The 21,859-nt window shown below is 37.2% G+C and overlaps 1 protein-coding gene across 5 annotated transcripts in view; it reads left to right on the top strand.

Annotated features, from left to right (window-relative positions):
• Positions 1-21,859, top strand: part of RPS6KC1 (ribosomal protein S6 kinase C1) — a 215,574-nt gene that overhangs the window by 124,579 nt on the left and 69,136 nt on the right. For all 5 annotated transcript variants that reach the window (XM_049634156.1, XM_049634157.1, XM_049634159.1 and 2 more), the window contains 2 exons: positions 12,105-12,152; positions 13,314-13,446. In XM_049634156.1, the coding sequence (XP_049490113.1) occupies positions 12,105-12,152; positions 13,314-13,446 (181 nt within the window). The remainder of the gene's footprint in view (positions 1-12,104; positions 12,153-13,313; positions 13,447-21,859) is intronic.

Here is a 21,859-nt window from a genome sequence, read left to right as displayed (position 1 = left end):
ATATCAGTACTAGAGTATCAGGTTTTTCTAGCAAATGTAATAAGAAGGCTCTAAAGCTAAATAAAACAGACTATACTTAAAAATTTTTTTAATGTTTATTTTTTGAGAGAGAGAGAAAGAGACAGCATGAGCGGGGGAGGGGCAGAGAGAGAGGGAGACACAGAATCTGAAGCAGGCTCCAGGCTCTGAGCTGTCAGGACAGAGCCCAACGCAGGGTTCGAGCTCATGAACCTTGAAATCATGACCTGAGCTGAAGTCAGATGCTTGACCGACTGAGCCACCCGAGCGCCCGTATACTTTTAATTGAATTAATTTTCATCTGAATTTAACAGTGTCAAGTCATTATCCCAAGTGAACTTCACAATTCAAACCAGAGAAATAAAATAAATGGTTTCATTATGGAATTGAATGGCATGAGCTGAATTTAGGCCTGCAAACCCAGAACTTCAGAGTTTTAACCTCTGTTTTGCATAATCTCTTTGTGGCCTTGGGCAAGTTGCTTCACAAAAACCAAAAACAGACAATCAAAATGAGAATGACAAAGGTGGAGAGATCTAGCTTTTAAAGCATTTGGATCTGAGAAGAGCCTCCTAAGTGGATGTTTTTTGTAGCTCTTCAGCATTTCTGTTTTAAACCCAATTTTTCTGTCTTTTATATTCTGTCTTCTGCTACATTTATATCCAGTTTTCTTACAAAGACACACCATGTCCTTTGGAAACAGGTTTCATGAAGTAATAAGATGTATAGGCCTAGGATTCGAAAAATTATACAGAGTAAAACTCTTCTTTCACATATGTATGTAAAAGACATTTTTGTGATAACTTTATTGTTCACTAGATCATTAGCCTCACATTCATGGTAGGAGACGTCTTTGAGGAATGGCTTACATTCACTGACATTTGGCTAATAGGAATATAAGAGATTTTAAATTCATGTTTGCAGTTGAAATATTTACTCCCTGGATTATTTTCTGGAGAATCACATCTTTTTTGCGTTGCTTCAGGGCTGGACTGGAGTTAGCTATTTGCCTAAAGATGGATAATCCAGGGGTTTGACTAAGTGACTTCTAGATGGGAAATGGAGAAACGTTTTTTTGGATCCTTTTTATCTTTCCTGATCCTGATATTAGTCTGTCGAAAGAAGCTTTGCCAACCCAATTTCAGTGCCTCTTGAAGGAATAAAAGTGTAGGAAGGAGTGGCCTTTGCATTTTGAGTAAATTACTTGTATTTGCAGATCTGTTTTAGCACCACCAAAATATGCTTATTTGCTTTTTCTAATATGATTCATAATATATTCATAGTGATGGGATTCTGGGGTGATTGTAGGGGTTCAGAGCTGACAGCCAAGAAGGAATTCTTAAAGACGTCTGTGGTGCAAAAGTGATTTCATTAAAGCCTGGGGACAGGACCTGTGGGCAGAAAGAGCTGCACTGGGGTTGTGAGGAATGACTGATTATATACCTTCAGGTTGGGAGGGGCTTAGGGATAGCCTAAGTCTCTAAGGAATTTTGGAAGCAAGATTTCCAGGATCTTGAGGGGCTCGCTGTTCTTAGGAAAATGCCCATTTATTACCTTTTAGTAAAACCTCAGTCATGAGACCCTTCAGATTTGTATCAGGGGGCCATTAGCTTGGAGTATGATTGCCAACATATACTTGGGGGTTAAAGATAAAGGAGGTTTGCAAAGGAATTTTTATGTGTTTGAGGAGACTCACGGGATCCTGGGGGGGTCAGGATAATGTTGAGCCAAGATTCCCTTTTGTCCCCAGCAAAATGTCATTGAGGCAGCTGAGTTCCTAGAGGAAGGTCACTCTGCCTGTTTCAAGGACTTGTCAAGGGAGTAGGCAGTAAGGGAATTTAATTTTTCCTTTGCCTTTGTTTCCCACATCACCATGGCAAGTGCTTTTTAAACCCCCTTGCATCTTGATGAGGGTGGTATTAGGGCTCTAGGAAACGGAGTCTATAGATTTCTGGCGATTAGGTTATGGATAAGATTGCCTTTTTCTTGCAGTTTACTAAGTTGTCCGGGAACTGAAGGAGACTCCTTTCCTGCATGACTGTGGTCTCTATCAGTCAATCATTTGTTTTCTTTCCTTTCCTTTGTTCTTGGGCAGTCAGGAGTTTCCCAGGAATATCACACATATCCTACCTGGCAGGTGGGTTGGCGGGGTGTGCTAGCTTGTACTTTGCCCTCAGCTTGCCTTATGCTCCCTCATCAATAGCATATCTTCGAAGATGAATTTATTCTGGTAGCATTTATTTTTAGCTATCACAGTGACAAAGTATGGTCCTTAAAAAAATCACTGTGATCATTATTGAAGTTACTAAGTACACAAAGGCGTAAATTGAGTTCACCTAGGTTGTGGAGATCATAGATAGTTGTACTCAACAGGTTAGGGCTATGTTCAGTTTAAATAGAGGGCAGGACAAATGGGCTTCATTATGACAGTTCTTATGGTATATAAATGCTTAATAATGCCCTGGTTTTAAATTAATTTATAACTAATTCCCTATGGAAGCTTTGAAGAATTTTTAAAAATATGGATTAATATAGAATTAATGCAAACCAAATGCGTCTGTTGCCATTTTAAAGCCAAGAATTAAAAGATGTTTTTGTTATTATTTTCTAAAAAATATTTTCTATATTGATTTTCTCCTAACTGCATTTAAAATATGGAAAAAAACCCCATAAAACCCAGAAAGCAAAAATGACATACAAGAAAGCTTCCTACTAGTTGATTTCTTTTAAGATGAATATATGCCAGTTATTCAGTATTATGGTAGAATGTAGCCAGGTTCTTAAGATTCTCTGTTTTTAATATTTTAAGAGACGTGATAATATTTTGTTTCTATATGAAATATTGTGGCAAATAGAATCATTGTCTTAGAAATCAGGCTTTTTAATTGTTATTTTGTAGATATTTTTATAAAACTAATCTCAGAAAGCACATTTTCCTTGGGTGACATTTGGATTGTGGGTATGATGGTACCTAGAAACCTTTCAGAACAAAGTACCTTATATGACTGCATAAAAGAAACCTTGATTATTATTCATAGACTGATTAAAATACCTTAGCTTTTATATTTCATTTTATTCGTTGTATCCTTATTTTGAATAAAATTATGGGCCACTCTAAATGTGGCTAATCGGCCCCTGCACTTTTTTTTTAAAGGCAAAAAAATCATCACATTCATTTAATTTACTTAAGTCAATCCCATTAGAGGGAGTATGTCTCTTGTCTTTCTGTTCAACCACGAGAATCCCCTGTGACCTTGGGTATGTATTCTAAGAGGTGACTGATGGTTCATGATGTTCTGTATTTTCTGGGAGCTTGCCTGTTGCCTGCCTCTGGGTCCGTCATCCCCCTTATGCTGACTTAGGCAGTATTAGGCAGTCTCTTATCTTCGGGCTTTGATGCATATGTTCTGAAGGTGGCCACAGTGACTTTGGGTAGCAGCAGATGGTAAACCTTCAGGCTGCCACCGGCTGTACTGGGGTTAAGTTGGAAAGTTAACGTTTGATGAAGAATCAGTAGTGCATATGAAAGAGCTTTCACTGCTGAAGTATCTTTTAATTAAAACATTAGCATACTAAAACCTTTGCAAATGTCTGGGCATTTAAAGAAATCTAACATTAGTTGTTTTCTTATAGGGAAATTAGTTATTTACCAGCTTAGTTTGGTGTTGCTTGCATTTCCTAATGTGGTTCTTTCCTCCCTTTTCCTGCGCCACTTTGCCTGTAGTTAAGACAAATACTAGATAAACTGACATAGGAAATGTTTTTAGTAGTTAAACGTACTTCTGTAAACCCTTAGAGGTTTTTTTTGAGTTCTTGTATTTTGAATCAGAATTGTGGATCTATTACCTCCGTACAATCCTGGTAGATTTGTTCTTTTGTTTCCGACCTTTGAAGAGATTGTGTGGTTGTATAGAAGCTTGAAGAACTCACCTTGCCTCAAAGAGATATTTCACCCTGTTCTAAATAGTTGGTGATTTTTTTTGACTTAGCCACCAGTCCACAGCGCAGTATCCTTTTTGGATTGTTTGTTCACCTACTTCATGATACTGTGCCATGGTTTGAAAGTCCTAGCACAAATAAAACACTGGTAAGACTCGTAAGGATTTTGTTGGTTTGTTTGTTTCCCTTAAATCCTTTATCCCCGGGGTACCTTTTAGGGGTGCCTGGGTGGCTCAATCGATTAAGCATCCAACTTTTGATGACTTTTCAGCTCAGGTCATGGGGTCATGAGATCAAGCCCAGCATTGGGCTCCACACTGGGCATGGAGCCTGCTTAGGATTCTCTCTCTCTCTGTCTCTCTCTCTCTCTCTGTCTCTCTCTCTCTCTTTCTCAAAAAAAAAAAAAAAAAATCTGGGGGTACCTTTCATGCTTTGTTAAACATAGATCCTTGAGGCTAGTAAAATGAAAATATCCTTGAGGTTACAGTTACAAAGTATCTATGTCAAATTTCACTCTTCATATTTGAATTCTTCGCAGTGAAATACTTTTGTGAGCATATGACCATGGAGGACAGATTGGTTTAATGGCATAACATGAGAGAAGTGCCTCTCCACAGTCTGGTCATGCTGATGCTCTTGTCACTGCAGCTTCTGATGGACAAAAACTGTAGACTCAACATCTTTTTTAAAAAAAATTTTTAAAAAGTTTATCATTTATTTTTGAGAGAGAGAGAGAGAGAGAGAGAGTCAGTCAGTGCGTGTGAGCCTGGGAGGGGCAGAGAGAGGGGGAGGATAGAGAATACTGAGCAGCCTCCGCACTTTCAGTGCAGAGCCAGACGCAGGGCTCCATGCGACAAACCATGAGATCATGACCTGAGCTGAAATCAAGAGTCGGATGATTACCTGACTGAGCCACTGAGGCCCCCTGTGGCCTCACCATCTTTTACTTTTGGAGTTGCTGGCGGTGGCACAGGGACTGTTGCTAGCCTTCTGATGTTAAGGCAAGAGAAAGTTAGGGCCCAGTAGGGAGAGTTGTTGGTATTAAAGGTTACCTAGTACTATTCTTTGTTTTCTGGTAGTTGGAATTTTATAAGAGATGTCATGAGAATAAGGTATGGAACTAAATAAGAGCGGAAATACAGTTTGAATACTAAGCATACAAAATGAGATGGGTTTTTGCAGTAAATAGAAATAACTTTATTATCATCACATGGTATCAGGGAGGAAGCAAAGATTTAGTGCCCTCGTTTTGTTGCTTAAAGCTGTTTCTGCGGAGGCACCTCGGTGACTCAGTTGGTTACGTTTCCAACTCTTGATCTCAGCTCAGGTCTGGATCTCAGGCTTGTGAGTTCAGTTCCCACATTGGGCTCCATGCTGGGCGTGAAGTCTATTAAAAAAAAATTCTGCATAAAAGTAAGATTACCAATTTCTGTAATACTGCCAAGATGGGTTCAGTTGATAATTTATCTAATAATGGTTAAGTTAGTTTTTAACAGAGGACAGTAAGTATATTCTTATCTGGCTGAAACTCTGTTGAGAAAAAGTGTCTTCAACTTGCAGAGTTGGGCTTCCATTTTTTCTCTGGCTTCTTTCTTATTGATCCCATTCTTTTCGAGATGTTTATTTATATGTGAATTCCCAGTAGTATAACTTAACACAACTTCTGAAGTCCATTCAGATTACATCTAGCAAACACAAATAGTAGTGTGATGTCATTAAGGGAAAGCCTGTGCTTGTCCGATATGACTACCTCTGTAGACTTTTTTTTTTTTTTTAACTTTTATTAATTGTTCTAGAATCCTGTGAAGTAACTGGCACCAAAGTAGAGATAGATAGATATTCCCTCAAATTTACTCACATAATCTTTCTTTTGAAAGGAATTGGAGCTAAAGTTATTTTCAGAGACTTACATACATTGAATGTCAACATTTAAATTTGTAAACAGCTTCAAGAGTGGGTGACACTTAATCCTCACCAGAGGAAAGCCTTCACACTTCCTCACCACAATGATAGTGTCTTACAGGAGCATCTCTCTCTTTTCTCCAAATTTATTTTTCCTGTGCTTTAAGAAAAAATCATCTGATGCTTTTGATATATGGCCCCACCCCTCCTGTCTTCCCACAAGTGGTGCCTAGGTAAATATCAGGCCTTCCTTATTGTAATGGATAGAAAAACCTAGACTATCATCAGTTGAAGCCTTTCCTGCCACCGTTATGAAAGGAGAGTGGGCAAGTCTCATTGTGCTGGTGGAACTGAAGAACAGATGAGGCCAATCCTGAAGGGATAAGTTGTCTGCTTTTTCTGCCCCCCCCCCCCAGTTAGAGGCAGTCATTCTATATATTACGTCGGGCAAAGATGGAGTAATCTCTTCTGTTAGACCATATGCTAATATAGTGCTGATAAGTGAGAGTGAAAAATGAAAGGGAGAAATACATTAATTGTATTCTCTCAATAAGGTATGTTATCCAAGGTAATTATTTCATGACAGTTTTAGTTAGAGTACTTGTTTTATCATGAAATAAAAGATGGTTTTAGGAGCCTTTTATTGGAAAAGACAATTGTATCAAATTAGTACCAAATTAGATTTTTGTCTTTATAAAGGTGAGCAAACCCATGAGCAGTTTTTAAATTGATGTGTTCTAGTCCACAAATGAACAAATTCTGTTTGAGGGTTAAAGAAGCTATTATTTTGTCCTTTATGCTGACAGCTTCATTACAGATTAGCCTACTGTTGGCATTAAAAAAATGTTTGGCTCCTTATGATCTTTGTGCATGCAACTATAATATTAATGCAGTGCCATAGCACTGTTCATTAAGAAATGACTTTAGATGAGGTTGAAGCGTGTAAATTTGGAAAGATACAGATGTTAAATGCAGTCGTTTCTCTTTGTATACAGCCGTATGGCTAATAATTTCCAAGTGGCTAAAGCTCTTGTTAGCAGGAGTGCTGGTGTGTTAAGAATGGCTCTATAAATAACTTTAAGAACTGAAGTTGAAGGTGCTTCTTTTAAAGACTATTGTTAACTAAACATTATTGCCAAACAGATGGAAAGCATTCACCAGCCTGATGTTTTTAGGTCTAATTATATTATCACCAGCCCTGTACGGCTCAGTTGAAGAGGTGTATCCAGAGGCCAATTTATAATCATTTAGCCAACACCTGTTTGGGAGAAATTGACAGTCAAAGGGCACATTTAAAAAAAAATCACATATGTTCTTGTGTTTATTGCCTCAATGTGAACGTTGTCTAGTTGCAAACAAACTTGGTAGCAGAAGAAAGTAAATGCAAACAGAGCATCACTTCCCAGCCATGTTTGTCGATCTTAATTTGGTCTTTTTATCTGATCCACTTCATGCTTCATGGCTAAGTAAGATCAGCAAAGAATCACTCCTGATTCATGTGGATATATTCTGTTCAGCCAGTTAAGAGGTTTCTGGTAGACAAAAGAAATTCTTTTGTACATCTTCCATACCTTTTATCTCGTGAAATGTTTTCTGTTTCATAGAGATGTATCTTATTTAAAGAAGATTGACATTCTGGTGAGTGGCTTAAGACAGTCACAACTTGGTACCAAAACACAGAGGATTTAAGGAACACTGCTTTACAAACTCGATAGAGGTTTATTAAGCTCTCTGCAAAGGCAGAGGGAGGACCGAAGTGTCTCCTTTTACACATACGACATGTTAAATGAAGTCTCAAAGTTCAAGCTCTTTGAATGTGGTTCCATGCTTTGGAGATTCAAGATTGCATATAGCCCAAGGGGAAATTATGGGGAGAATAGGTGTATTTTATCAGAAAATAGTTTGGACCTGATGTCCCCACTAACTCTTTCATTTTAGTGTTTTTTCCCTCTTTTGGCATATTTCTTTATTGAAAGATTTATATATATCTCTTCCATCTTCTTATCACCCATTATTAACCCAGAGCAGTCTGGCTTCTGCTCTAGCAGTTCACAGCATAATACAGTATTGAAAGTTACCAACAGTTTCCTAACTGCCTGAGGCAGTAATCGATTCTCAGTCTCAATAGTTTTCTGGATCTTTCTCTTTAGGCAAGGGGAACAAAAGGAAAAATAGACAAATGGGACAACATTAAACTAAAAAGCTTTTGTACAGGAAGGAGACCATCAATAAAATGAAAAAGCAGCCTACTGAATGGAAGAAGATATTTGCAAATGATATATCTGATAAGGGATTAATATCCAAAAATATAAATAACTCATACAACTCAACACCAAAAACAAATCTGATTAAAAAATGGGAGAGAACCCGAATAGACATTTTTCCCAAGGATACGTACAGGTGGCCTACAGACATGAGAAAACATATCTAATCATCATGAGAATGCAAGTCAAAACCACAGCAAAGTATCACCTCATAATAATCAGAATGGCTAGTATTCAAAAGATAAGAAATAACAAGTGTTGGGGAGGATGTGGAGAAAAGGGAATACTCATGCACTGTTGGTGGGAATATACATTGGTACATCTGCTGTGGAAAACAGCATGGAGGTTCCTCAAAAAATTAAAACTAGAAATACTGTATAATCCAGCAATTCCACTGTTGGGTATTTACCTGAAGAAAATAAAAACACTAATTCGAAGAGATTATATGCACCCCTATGTTTACTGAAATGTTATTTACGATAGCCAAGATATGGAAGCAACCTAAGTGTCCATCTATAGATGAATGGATAAAGAACATGTGGTGCATGTACACAGTGGAAAATTAGCCACAAAAAAGGATGACATCTTGCCATTCAGACAACATGGATGGAACTAGAGAATATTATGCTAAATGGCATAAATCAGGCAAAGACAAATGCCATTTGATTTCACTTATGTGTGCAATCTAGAAAACAACAAATGAACAAACGAAAAATAGTAACAGACTCATAAATATGGAGATACAAAGCTTGTGGTTGCCAGAGAGGAGGGTTGTTGGGGGTATAGGCGAAACAGGTGAACGGAATTAAGATGTACAGACTTACAGTTATAAAATAAATGAGAATAAAAAGGACAGCATAGGGAATATAGTCAATAATATTGTAATAACTTTGTATGGCAGACAGATGGTAACTACACTTATTGTGGTAAGCATTTCATAGTGTGTATGATACGATTGTTGAATCACTACTTGAAACTAACAATATTGTAGGTCAGCTATATTTTAATTTATTAAAAAAAAAAATTTTTTTTTAACGTTTACTTATTTTTGAGACAGAGAGAGACAGAGCATGAACAGGGGAGGGGCAGAGAGAGAGAGGGAGACACAGAATCTGAAACAGGCTCCGGGCTCTGAGCGGTCAGCACAGAGCCCGACGCGGGGCTCGAACTCACGGGCCGCGAGATCATGACCTGAGCCGAAGTCGGACGCTTAACCGACCAAGCCACCCAGGCGCCCCCAGCTATATTTTAATTTATAAAAAGCCAGTCACAAAGGAAAAATGGATATACCTATCTCATTGGATTGTTCAGTGCATTATATCGTTTAATTCTTTGAAATCCAGCACAGTGTAAACATTTCGTTGGGGGTACAGTCTCATGTTTTTAGCTGTTATTTTGATGGAGAATGCTCAAATATGAAACTTTAGTCCCAACTTATTTTCTAAGCTCCCTTCACATATTGCCATCTGTCTTCTAAGCCTGAATTTGTTCACTATGTTTATTGAACATTTATTTACTATGGGATCGGGATGTGTTATGTGTTGGAGGAAATACAATTTCTGCCCTGTATTAGTTTTCTATTGCTGCCGTAACAAATCACCACAAACTTAGCATCTTCAAACAATTTAATTTATTATGTCAAGGTTCTTTGGACCAGAGGCCTGACGTGGGTCATATTGGGCTATAATCAAAGTGCCGGCACTGTTGTGTTCCTTACTGAAGACTCTGGGGAAAAACCCACTTTCAAGCTTATTCAGGTGGTAGGTTGAACTCTTTTCTTTGCCGTTGTAGGACTGAACTCTTCCTTACTGGCTATCAGCTGAACACTGGTCTTTGCTTCTAGAAGCTGTCTGCTCCTTCTCATGCTTGTTGGGAGCTGCCGGTGGCCTTTCTCCAGTGCTGACATGCGGGTGTCTGTATCTTAGCACCAGCAACTGTGTAACCCTCTCATACTTAACATCTCTCTGATTTCTCCTGCCCTTATCACTTCTGTGTTTCCACTTCTGGCCAGAGACAGTTCTCTGCTTTTCAGGGTTCATGGGACTTGATTGAGCCCCCTTGGTAATCCAAGATAATCTGTTTTAAGGTCTGTAGACCTTAATTACATCTGTAAAGTTCTTTTTGCCAGGAATGTAACATATTCACAGGTTCTGGAGATTAAGGTATGAACGTCCTTGGCGACCATTATTCTGCCTATGATATAGCCATGAAAAGCTTGAAATCTGGTTGGGAGATAGACACATGAACAAATAAAATCAAATTCAAGGGGTTGGTACTGTATACAGTGGGTGAATGAAGAAAGGAGAGAATCAGTGTTATTGAGAGACAGACATTTGAGCTGAATATGGGAAGATGAGTACTTGTTTTAAGGGGCTGTGGGGGGCATATGTCAGGGAGAAGAAGCAATAATAGTGATAGCAATAATAGTTAAATGGCGATACCAAGCATTTTTACAAGATTATTTCACTGAAATTCTCACAAATGGTACATGCTGGTATTATCTACCATTATGGTTTCTATAGATGAAGTTTTAATGTTTTCACATGTAGAATAGGAAGGGTAAAAGTATCTTATAGGTAGTTGAAAGAATTAACATTGATGGCTAAAGCATAGCACATAGTAAACACTTAGTACCTGGTAGGTAAAGAGAAATCAATCCCCTATCTATAGGCACTCTTCCTATCTGCCAAGGTGGGTGGGGGGAGGGGGTTGCTTGAGGGGGCAGTGGGTGAGATCATGCAGGGTCTTGAGGTGATTTTTTGGATTTATTGTTTTAAAAGAAAACACTGACTGCTATTTAGAGAACAGACCATAGGGCAGCAAATGAGGAAGTAGAGAAATCCGTTGGGAGACCATTGTTATAATCCAGGTAGATCTTTGTTTGGATCAGGGTAATAGCTGGCAAGTCAGTTCACATTTTGGGTACATTTTGAGGATAGAGCTGACAGGATTTGCTAATGGAAAAAGAGGAGCTAGGATGAGTCTTAGAGAAGTAGCACCAAAAGGGAGTCTTAAGTTGGAGCCTGAGTCATTGAGATCATTATACCAAGTTGCTACATAAGGGGTTTTAGGAAGAGAAATGAGACTTAGCAATGCCTGTATTTTTTTTTTTTTACTTCCTCTTAACCATATATATTCCATAAGGGAAAATTTTTCCTTCTAAGAAATATATTTTATTTAATTTATTTTTTTAAGAAATATATTTTAATTTTTTTTAACGTTTATTTATTTTTGAGACCGAGAGAGACAGAGCATGAACGGGGGAGGGTCAGAGAGAGGGAGACACAGAATCTGAAACAGGCTCCAGGCTCCGAGCTATCAGCACAGAGCCCGACGCGGGGCTCGAAGTCACGGACCGCGAGATCATGACCTGAGCCGAAGTCGGACGCTTAACCGACTGAGCCACCCAGGCGCCCCTAAGAAATATATTTTAAAACAAATTCCTAAATTTGTTTTAAATATATTTCTTAAAAAAATATATAAATAATTATATACATATATGTTCTCTCTATATAGAAATAAGTAAATATATAGAAATGTTTCTAAAATATGGAATTTTTAGAAAAGGAAACTATAATAAACCCACTTGAAAAAATGGTTTTTTTGACAGCATGCACATGCAAGCGAGTTGGGGAGGGGCAGAAAGAGAGGGAGACGGAGAATCCCACACTGTGAGCACAGAGCCTGACTCAAGGCTCGAACTCACAAACTTGTGAGATCATGACCTAAGCCAAAATCAAGAGTCGGATGCTTAACCCATTGAGCCACCTATGAACCCCAGTAAAACCTACTATAGATAAGACTGTTTTAAGCCTGTGATTTGGTTACTTAAAAAAAAAAATCTATTCAGAAATTAACAACTTTGGTGGAGTCAATTCCAACACTCCCCATTCCCCAAACCTTTAAAGTATAGTTTCAAAAAGTTACAAGTCCATGTTTCATTGTACTGTGAATGATTCATTACTCATGTCTTTTATGTAGGTTTTACTTGTAATGGACACAAGGACAGAGCAGACATTCATTTTAAAAGTAAGTAGAATTTGTATGTTGAATGAATTTAGGAATTTATTTTCAAATTACGCTTCTGAAAGAAAAATATTTAATGTTTTTTCTTGGGTATTTGAATGTTCTTTTGTATTTGTGGTGGTCTGTATTTATTTTACTTACTGTTTTTTGTCACAGTTGATAAATACTTTATAGCATGCCTTTAGAGGTGGTCATTTGGATAAGTCGAAGACTCATTCCCTCATGTTTAAATATATAGTGTGCACTTTAAATATACCTCTAAAACATTTTGTGTAATTTGTGAGGACTGCACACAGTTGCCCTTTGATTATGATTACAGTCCCTAAGAACTGAAATTTTGTCTTAAAGTCTCTGTTTCAGGTATTTGGGAAAGTGTTATCTACATTCCTGGCACTCTTTTTTTTTTTTTTTTTTTTTTTTTTTTTTTAATCTAAATTCTAGGAACAAGGAAAGAAACATCCCTCCATTTTGTAATTTCAAAATTGAAATGGCTTATGACAGTACATATTCTAAAATATCCTAATTTAATCATTTCTACAGCATCTAGAGTTAATCAATTTCAGATTAGTTTTATGTATTTTTTTCAGATTCTTACAGCATGGCAGTAAGTTACATTAACAAATTTCTTTCTGAGTATACTTTATCACTGGCATCTCCCCAGATTTTTAAACCAGGGTAAGACACCAGAAACTATACCCACCTTGTTCCTTTGGAGAAGTCTTCAAATAGTCTTTGTACTGTTTTTGGCCTGAAATTTTAAATCACCTGTTTCATCAGGAATACGTTTTGTGTCTCAGAAATTTGAATGATCTCACAATGTCTACTGTTTTAAAGATCTGTCTATATATGTAAAATAAAACTTAAGAAAAGGTCATAGAGAAATAACTGTGTATCATCCTGGTGACTTAGTTTGAGAGCATCTCTAATAAAAACACTGACCCACGTAATTGATTTTAATGGCAGCTTTGTGGCATCTTCCGTTCTCTGGATTCACGCCAGATGCCATCAGCAGAGCCTCCAGGGACTGAGGGGCATAGAGCAGCAGATGAGTGGTTTCTCTGAAGCCCAGAGTAACTCGGATAGATTAGTTTGGTTGATAAACACAGAGCACAGCAGGCTCCAAAGGCAACTGAGGGTACAACTGACCTTTTTGTTCTCTGTCAGGGTCTAAGGAAAAGCAGTGAATACAGCAGGAACAGAAAGACCATCATCCCCCGCTGTGTGCCCAACATGGTGTGTCTGCACAAGTACATCATTTCTGAGGAGTCGGTATTTCTTGTGCTGCAGCACGCGGAAGGTTAGTTTGTAGTTTAAATTGTTTATGGAGCAAAGAATGTCATCATCTCCTTAGCTCTTCCGTTTCCATAATGTCCTTCTTACTTCTGTCATCGCATGACCAGATGAAACATATAAAACACGTGTAAGAAACTGTTTCCTTATTCCTCTGCTCTCTTTGAGTTGTGAGGGAAAACGAAAACCCAGGTGAGCAGCGGATTTCATTTGAACTACAGTAACCTTGTTAGATATGCATAACTACTTACTTTCTCCTAGAATTGGTCTACTCTGATGAGAACTTTAAGGTGAAGGTGTGCTAAAAGAGCGAGGTTGTATCTTAGGGGTTTTATTTTGTTCTCTGCGAAAAGGATACATTAATGTTAGAAGACTTAAAAAGCATCCCCTGAAGAATTAATTAATTACCTCCTTTTTTAGAATGCACGGGTATTTGCTTAACGTTTGACATTACCTGGTTATTCTGATCTGGGTTTTTACGAATTCAGCCATTGGCATCACATATGCGTACAAAGCAGAGGCATGGTGCCCTGCCTTCAAACTATTTATGAAATTTCAGCTCTTGGTAGAGGGAACAGGTGGCAAAAAAATACTATGTTTTGATTTGTTTTTGCCCTTTAATACCTGAATTTAAATAAATAGTCTTTTATTTAGAATGACTAAATACAGCATATAAATACAAACCCACAAAATAAACAGTCGCCTTTTGGCTTTTAAGAGGTGTTTTTTTAAATAGTAAAAAAAAATTAAATTATTTTCCATATTTCACGAAGGTGTTGTTATTATTTTTACATTACTGAGAATAAACAAGTGTTGTGTTTTACTAATAGGCATGGCATTTGAATTTAATGCATTTTCCCAGGAAAATGAGTCATTGCTTTGTGGAATGAGGTCTTTTATGATAACTAATGCAAGATTTTTGACGGGGGCAATAAACTATTAATATTGTTTATTATGAAGTACAGCACAAGATAACTACAGATGGAGGGAAGACCTCCATATGTAGTATTTAATAGGAAATTCAGAAGGGGCTCCATGGTCTCTCAGGTATTAAGAGAGTTAATTGCGTGTGTGAATTGGGTAACTAATTCACCTTTGTTCAGACATTATAGACAGCTTTTATCTGAGGATACCAGTGCATTACAGACATTATTGAATTAGAGGTCATGTCATCTGATAGCGAAATACAGCCACCTCTGGTGTGGAACAAAATAACTTGCGTAGTAATAATCCATAATAATTTAGAACAAGGTCAGTAGGATGAATGTAATTATAGTCAATATTCTATTACCCAGGGTGGATTATTCATGTTGGAGATTATCTGTGGCAAATTTTCGATTCTAGTTTGCCTCTGCTGTTTGCAGCCTCTTCCTGTTCTTTCTCTTCCTTCTCCAGAACACACTTCCGGTTTTCTTCTGCCGTCTTCTCACTCTGTCTTAATACTTCTTAAAGCTGCTGTTGCAACTGATTTTACTTTAGTTCTGAGAAAATCTTTATCAATTCAATTCTACTGTTTCAGATGATCTTTACCAAGCTTCTTTTCCTTTATTGTTGGCCATACCTGACTCTGAATGGCTACGTGATCATAGAATTTGCCCTGGATTATTTAAACTTGGTGAGGGAGGATCTCTTGTTGACTGTTCATTTCTGGTGCCTATTGTTTAATTTTAAGAAGATTTTATAACACAAAGATATTAAATTAAAGTGCAAATAGGGACCGTAGATTCATTTAACATTCAGCAAATTTATTGAGTGTGTATTATGTGCTAGACTCTTTCTTAGGTGAACAACACAGGAAAAGAGCTTGCCCTTTTGACACTTACATTCATTCTTGTGGAGAGTCCAACAGAAAACCAAAAGCATGATAATATTGGCTAATAATAGGGACTCCACTGATCTCTAACAGAGAACTCTAAAATAGGATGACAGGGGGACTACTTTAGATTAGGTAGTCAAGGAAGCCTGCTCTAAGAAGGTGCCATTTAAGAGGAGTGCTGAATGACAGCCATTTGGATGTAAGTGGGAGAGATCAATGTTAAGAAATCAAAAGCAAAAACAACGTTCGATAAACAAGAAAGGAGACAATTTGGTTGGAGTGTATGGTAGGTGAGGGCAGTCGTCGTATATGAGGCTATGGGAGAAATAGGCAGGAGTCTTGTACTGAAGGGTAAGGACTTTGGCTTTTATTCAAGTGCATTGGAAAACCCCTGGATATCTATCTAAAGCAGCGACAAGATCTGATTTACATTTTAAAAAGATCACTCTGGCTGTTGTATGGGGAATGGATTACAAACCGGCTATGAGCAATGTATAGTCTAGACGAGAGATAATGGTTCTAGCCCTTATGCTTTGAGGGTAGACTCAGTGGGACCTGTGATGGATTCTAGTTAGAGAATGAAGAATCTAGGCGAATTTTTTGGATTGCTCACTTGAGCAATCAAGTGAACTGTTTGACGGGCGGTGTGCTATCTTTTACATGTTAGTGGTATTTTCTTTGTTACCTCTGTGAATTAGAAGGTTGTGCATAAGTCACAAACACATTACTTTCATATGTATAAATAGCTATTCCTGAAAAATAAGTGTTGAACAATTGTTTTCTCTGTAATACAAATGCTTGAATATTTATGATTTGTGGCTTTAGCTTCCTCCCGCTTACAGGACTATTCAGGATTCACGTAAGTCTCTTGGACTCATTTTCCTTCCATTTTTAATTTGTTTAGTTAGAAACAAATTGGCACTTACTGGGATACAGGCTTAGCTGTAACATGGCAGTGAGCAAAACCAATGAAGACTTTGCCCACATGGAGCTTACATTGAGAAGCAGAAAAGATAATAGGCAAATACATCAGTAAATATATGTCAGACGGAGATAAATTCTATGGAGAAATAAAAGAAGGAAAAGGGAATGCCAAAAGGGTGTGTGGGGGGGTTACTATTCTATCTAGAATGGTCACCTTATTAAGAAAGGGACGTTTGGCCAGCGAACTGAAGGAAGTAAAGAGGCAGAATGTTGTGGATATGTAAGGGAAGAGCATCTTAGAAAGAGAGAACAAATAGGCCAGGAGCCAAGAGTGTATTTGGGGTATAAGAAATAGCAAGGTTACTGTGGCTGGAGCAGAATGGGAAGAGCTTGGGGAAGTGGGGAGGCCGGTGGGCAGATCTTCCTTCTGTGGGCTTATAGTTTGGTTTTTATTCTGAATAAAAAGGAAGTCACTGAGGGATATTGAGCAGAGGAGTGGCAAGATAGGGCTCACCCTGGCTGCTTTGTGGAAAATGTAGTCTAGGAGGGCAAAGGCAAAAGCAGGGAGACCAGTTTGGAAGTTTTTGTGGCAATCCGGGTGAAAATAATTGTAGCTCGCTCAAAGCATTAGAGGTGGAAGTGGTAAGACATGATTGTTAGATTCTGAATCTGTTTTGAAGATAGAACTGACCTGATTGTGCTTTACACGTCTGCAAGGTTTTTGGCTTAACTAACTAAAAGAATGGAGTTCCCATTTGTTAAGATGGGGAAAGCTGTGGGAGAGGTCGATTTCGAGGGAAAAAATCAGGGCTTCAGTTTGGGGCTTGTGAGTTTGAGATGCTTATTAAATATCCAGGTGGTGTTGAGTGGGCAGTTGGATATAGCAGACAGGCTTTTAGGAGAGAGATTTAAAATATTTATTGTTCCTATTAATGAATCCCTTATGTTAATTCTGTTTGGGAAGGAAAAGGTGAGAAAGTAATTGTATTCAGTCAAGGCCGTGTGTGTCGTTAAAACTTTAAGTTTCTAAGATTAGGGACTGTGTCATTTTCGTCGTCTGTATCCCTGCATTTAGCAGAATACTTGGTGCACAGAAGGTGCTCAGTGCATAGTTGCTGGCTGCTGAGTCAGAGAAAAGGTGAATGCCTAGGTTAGAAGAAAATGATTGGAAAAGCCTGCACATGTGGATACATCAGAGAGATGAGGGACGGGAAAGAGTAGCCCCAAATTACCTGGGGACCCCAGGGGTGAAATTATTCTTTTTTTATTAACAAGTTTTTTTTTTTATTATGAAACTAATATGTAAAGCAATACATTTGAACTATATATAGAAGTACATAAAATAAAAATAAAAAAATCTCCCCTCCTAGTCACTTTTATGCCCTGTTCCACTTTCTAAAAATAGGAGAAATTTTCCTCTGTGTATAAATATATTCTCTCTACCCGTCTAGTTAAAAAAAAAAAAAGGATCCTACATATTGTTCTATAGCTTGTTTTCTTCCCCTATCTTAACAGTGTACCTTGGGTGACTTTCCCTAGCAGTATATATAGGTCTGTGTTAAGAGAGACCAGTGTAGTGATTAAAAACAAGGAATCTGGAGTCAGACTACTGTTAGCTTGTGTGACCTTGGGCAAGGTATTTAACGTTTTTCTGGCTCCATTTCCTTATCTGTAAAATAGGGATGATAGTTACCTACCTCATACAGTTGATGTGAAGATTAAGCAGTTCATATATGTGAAACACTTAGAATAGTACCTAGCACATGGTAAACGCTATGTAAGTACAGTAAAACCTTAATTTGCGAGCATGCGCTGTGCCGGAAACGTGCTTATAATCCAAAGCACTTGTGTATCAAAGTGAATTTCAAGAATCATTGGTTCAGTTGTGATCATGTGACATTCGGCGTCATGTAGTACTCTTATTGCAAGACATCGCTCGTTTATCAAGTTAAAAGTTATTAGAAATGTTTCTTCATCTTGCGGAACACTCGCAGAGCAAGTTACTTGCAATCCAAGGTTTTACTATATTTGCAAATATTGCTATTATTTCTTTGAATAAATAATATTTGGTTTATAGACTTATCATAATTTTTTTTAACTATTCTCTTATTAATTGGTGTTTAAATTGTTTCTAGTACTTTTGCTTATATGTCTTTGTATACTTCTGTTTTCTTTTTTTGAGAACTATTTGTAGCATGAATTTCTTGAATTGGAATTCCTGGTTCAGAAAATGATTTTGAGCATTGTTCAGCAGTATTTTATCAGACCTGTTAATGTCAGGTCCTAATTCTGGCCAAGCAAATTTAACAAATATTCTTTGCAGTCTTTCAGAAAATCAGTAAAATTTAATGAGAGACACAGAGTTTTTATTAAACTTTATGAATTTCTAATTTCATAGCTTAAAATAGCTAATATCTCCAATTTTATATGCTTCAATGGCGCTTAGGTGTCATTTATATTTCTAAAGTGTTAAAAATTATAAATATGTTAGGTATTTTCTGTTTATATTTTGAGATTTCTCAATAACAGGGTTTTTTTTTTAAAAAGGATAATGTTTTTAATGTTATAATAATAATGTCGACATTTGTGTAAGTTTGTCTATTAGGCCTAATCTTGGTAGAAAGGAAAACCTATTCAGCTTTTGTGGGTGACAAATTTCAATAGAAATAATGTGTTCTTGTAAGTTTTGTGATTTTCATGATTTTTGTAATTGATAAAAAATATGGGATAGGACTCAAGTTTTGTTTCCATAGCTCCATATCAAGCATTAAGTTTACCTGGGTACCTAGCAAACAATGGGGAAGGGCTAAAACAGTTTTGTTTTCTCTTGAAAAATGCAGTTTTTACAGTTTACTTTAGGATGCTTGTTTAGGCTAGGAATAAATTTTATAAAGAAAGTGTCAACCATCACATTTAAAAATTCTATGTAATAATGAAAAGAATGGAAATTAAGGGAGATGCCATATTTGATTAATCAAATCGGTCAACTTGGTAATATCCAATATAGGCAAGTTGCTATGAAGATGGCATTAATACACAGTGCTTATGGGAGTGGATTTGGGTACAGCCTTTCTGTAAATAGCGTCATAACACATAACAGAAGCATTAAAAATATTCATGCTTTTTGATCTAGTACTTGCATTTCTGGTATTCTATATTGGTGAAATTGTCAGAGATGTCAAATACTTCCATGTGAAGGTACATACTATTTTAATTCTAATAGTAAAAGATTGGAAACAATGTAAATGTCCAACAATAGATGAACATCTATTCCATGGATATGCTGTATAGCCCATTCAAGTTCATAGTCTCATGAAAATTAGAAAATGTTCATGATGTGATGTTAGTCACAAATAAAAAGCCTGAAAATAAATGTACAAATAGTTAATGGTGTTTCTAGGTGATTTGTATATTTTTCTTTTTCTTTTTCTTTATTTAAATTGTTTATAATGAAGCCATATATTTGTTTTTTTTTTTTTTTAATTTTTTTTTCAACGTTTTTTATTTATTTTTGGGACAGAGAGAGACAGAGCATGAACGGGGGAGGGGCAGAGAGAGAGGGAGACACAGAATCGGAAACAGGCTCCAGGCTCCGAGCCATCAGCCCAGAGCCCGACGCGGGGCTCGAACTCACGGACCGTGAGATCGTGACCTGGCTGAAGTCGGACGCTTAACCGACTGCGCCACCCAGGCGCCCCAGCCATATATTTGTTTTAAAATAGGAAGAAAGTATGATAAAAAATAATGACATTATTGATATTTATAGACCTTTATTCTTGAAAGGTTTTCAAAATACTTGGAAGGATACCATCTTTCTATAACCCAATTTAATAAATACTTATTTAATACATATTATTTTATATGCTAGGCAGAATCCTCTCCTTGTGGTCTGGTAAAGGAGATGATAAAGGCATAAAGGTAATATTAATGTGAAATAGAATATTTTAAATGTTGTAAGAGGGACTAAGTGATGTAAAAAACTCAGAGAAGATAGGAGTCATATCTGCTGAGGGGATATCAAAAAAATTGGTAAAAGAAAACAAATTCTGAGAGGCTGTCAAGAATAGTTGGGATTTTGACAAGCAGATGTTGGACAAACTAATAAGAAAGTAAATTCTTTAAGTGATAGGTATAGTTTGAGCAAAAGCCCAGCATGGGTTATATTTGGAGAAATCCAATTCAGATGAAGTATTTGATGAGTTGAGGGGGAGAACCAAATCATAGCTTGACACACTGTATTACTGACGAGTTCAGTGCCTCTCTGGAGCTGGTATATCATTCAGGGGGTCGAGGGGATTTGGGTTCTTGAATGGAGAAATGATGTAAGATCTGTGCTAAAGTGGAAGATTCACTGGGCAGCAGTTAGTATGATAGAGTGATACAGGAAGGAGTTAAAGCAGGAATCTGGTTGTAACTATAAAGTTATTCCAAGGAGAATGGCCAAAGGAATCAATGGAAGAGGAAGACTATGTGAAACGTTATGTGAAACCTTATGGGTATATCCTATAGGACTTGGGAACTTGTCAGATGTAGAAAGAACAAGGGAGGAAAAAATAATCTTAAGTTTGGTCCAAAGCTTTTGTGCCAGAATGGCTTAGAGGTCAGAAAGAGGAAGTGATCTGGGGGCAAGAAGAAAGAATTTAAGCATATTGAATTTTAGATTTCAGCAGTTCATCTAGGTGAAATTGGCCTAAGAATGAATGAAACTTTTCTTGGAACTTGACTGTGTCTTGCTATTTCTGGAACTTTGTGACTACAGAGACTGTCTGCTTTGTGATGGCACATCACATTCTGATGAGTTACCATCTGAGTTAAAGAATGCCAGCCACTGACTGAATGCCTGCCATGTCCTGTGCACTGATCAGGCAGTAGACAGAGAAAGATGAAAAAGACGGTCCTGTCCTCACAGTAGTCCCCATCTAGGAGAACTGAAAACAACACACGTTGTTATAGTTGGATTGCATACAGGAATTCCAGCTTCAGGTTCAGGCTTTATTGTCAGTGTGCCACAATAGAGGTGTTTGTGATAAGAGGAATGTGGTTATTGTTGTCAAAAAACTAAAAAAAAAAAAAAGATGGAATCAATGCATGCCGTCTTTTGTGAATGTGTTTCAAAGCTATATATGAACCCTTAAATTTTAATTTGACTCTGGGGAGATATGAAACACTAAGTATAACCTAGTGAGGACAGAAAGTTAGCCAAGAAAAGAATGAGAGTGAAAAGTTAAATGCCCTAATGTCCAATACTACTAATTATTATCAAAATGGGAGAAGGCTGTTAACTAGGTCACCGGTAGAGAGGATGTCTGAATATCTTAGGATTAATATTGTAACAGGTAACCTTTACTGCACATTTACTCGATAGCAGGCACAGTACTGGGTGCTTTATGTATTTACTGAGTCCCTCTAAATGAAATGAAAAGGCAGTGTACAAAAAAGCGTTTTTTGGATGCTTCCACTTACCTTTTTATAGATATAATTGACTGTCAGTAATTATTTCTCTTACGAATGTTACTCTTGGTATAGGATGCTTAATAAAGACATTAAAAATGTGCTGAAAAAAATTGCCTTTTCCATGTTAATAGAGGGGATTCATGTTTAACACATTATTTCCCATTTTTGGAAGATACAGTTGTATCTTCACAAAGTATGCTTCTGCAATTATTGTTTATCAGATTTC

This window comes from Panthera uncia, chromosome F1, assembly GCF_023721935.1.
Source record: "Panthera uncia isolate 11264 chromosome F1, Puncia_PCG_1.0, whole genome shotgun sequence".
In the NCBI taxonomy this organism is placed as follows: Eukaryota; Metazoa; Chordata; class Mammalia; order Carnivora; family Felidae; genus Panthera; species Panthera uncia.
The sequence above is the reverse complement of the archived record's forward strand: the minus strand, read 5'-3'. Positions and strand labels throughout refer to the sequence as shown.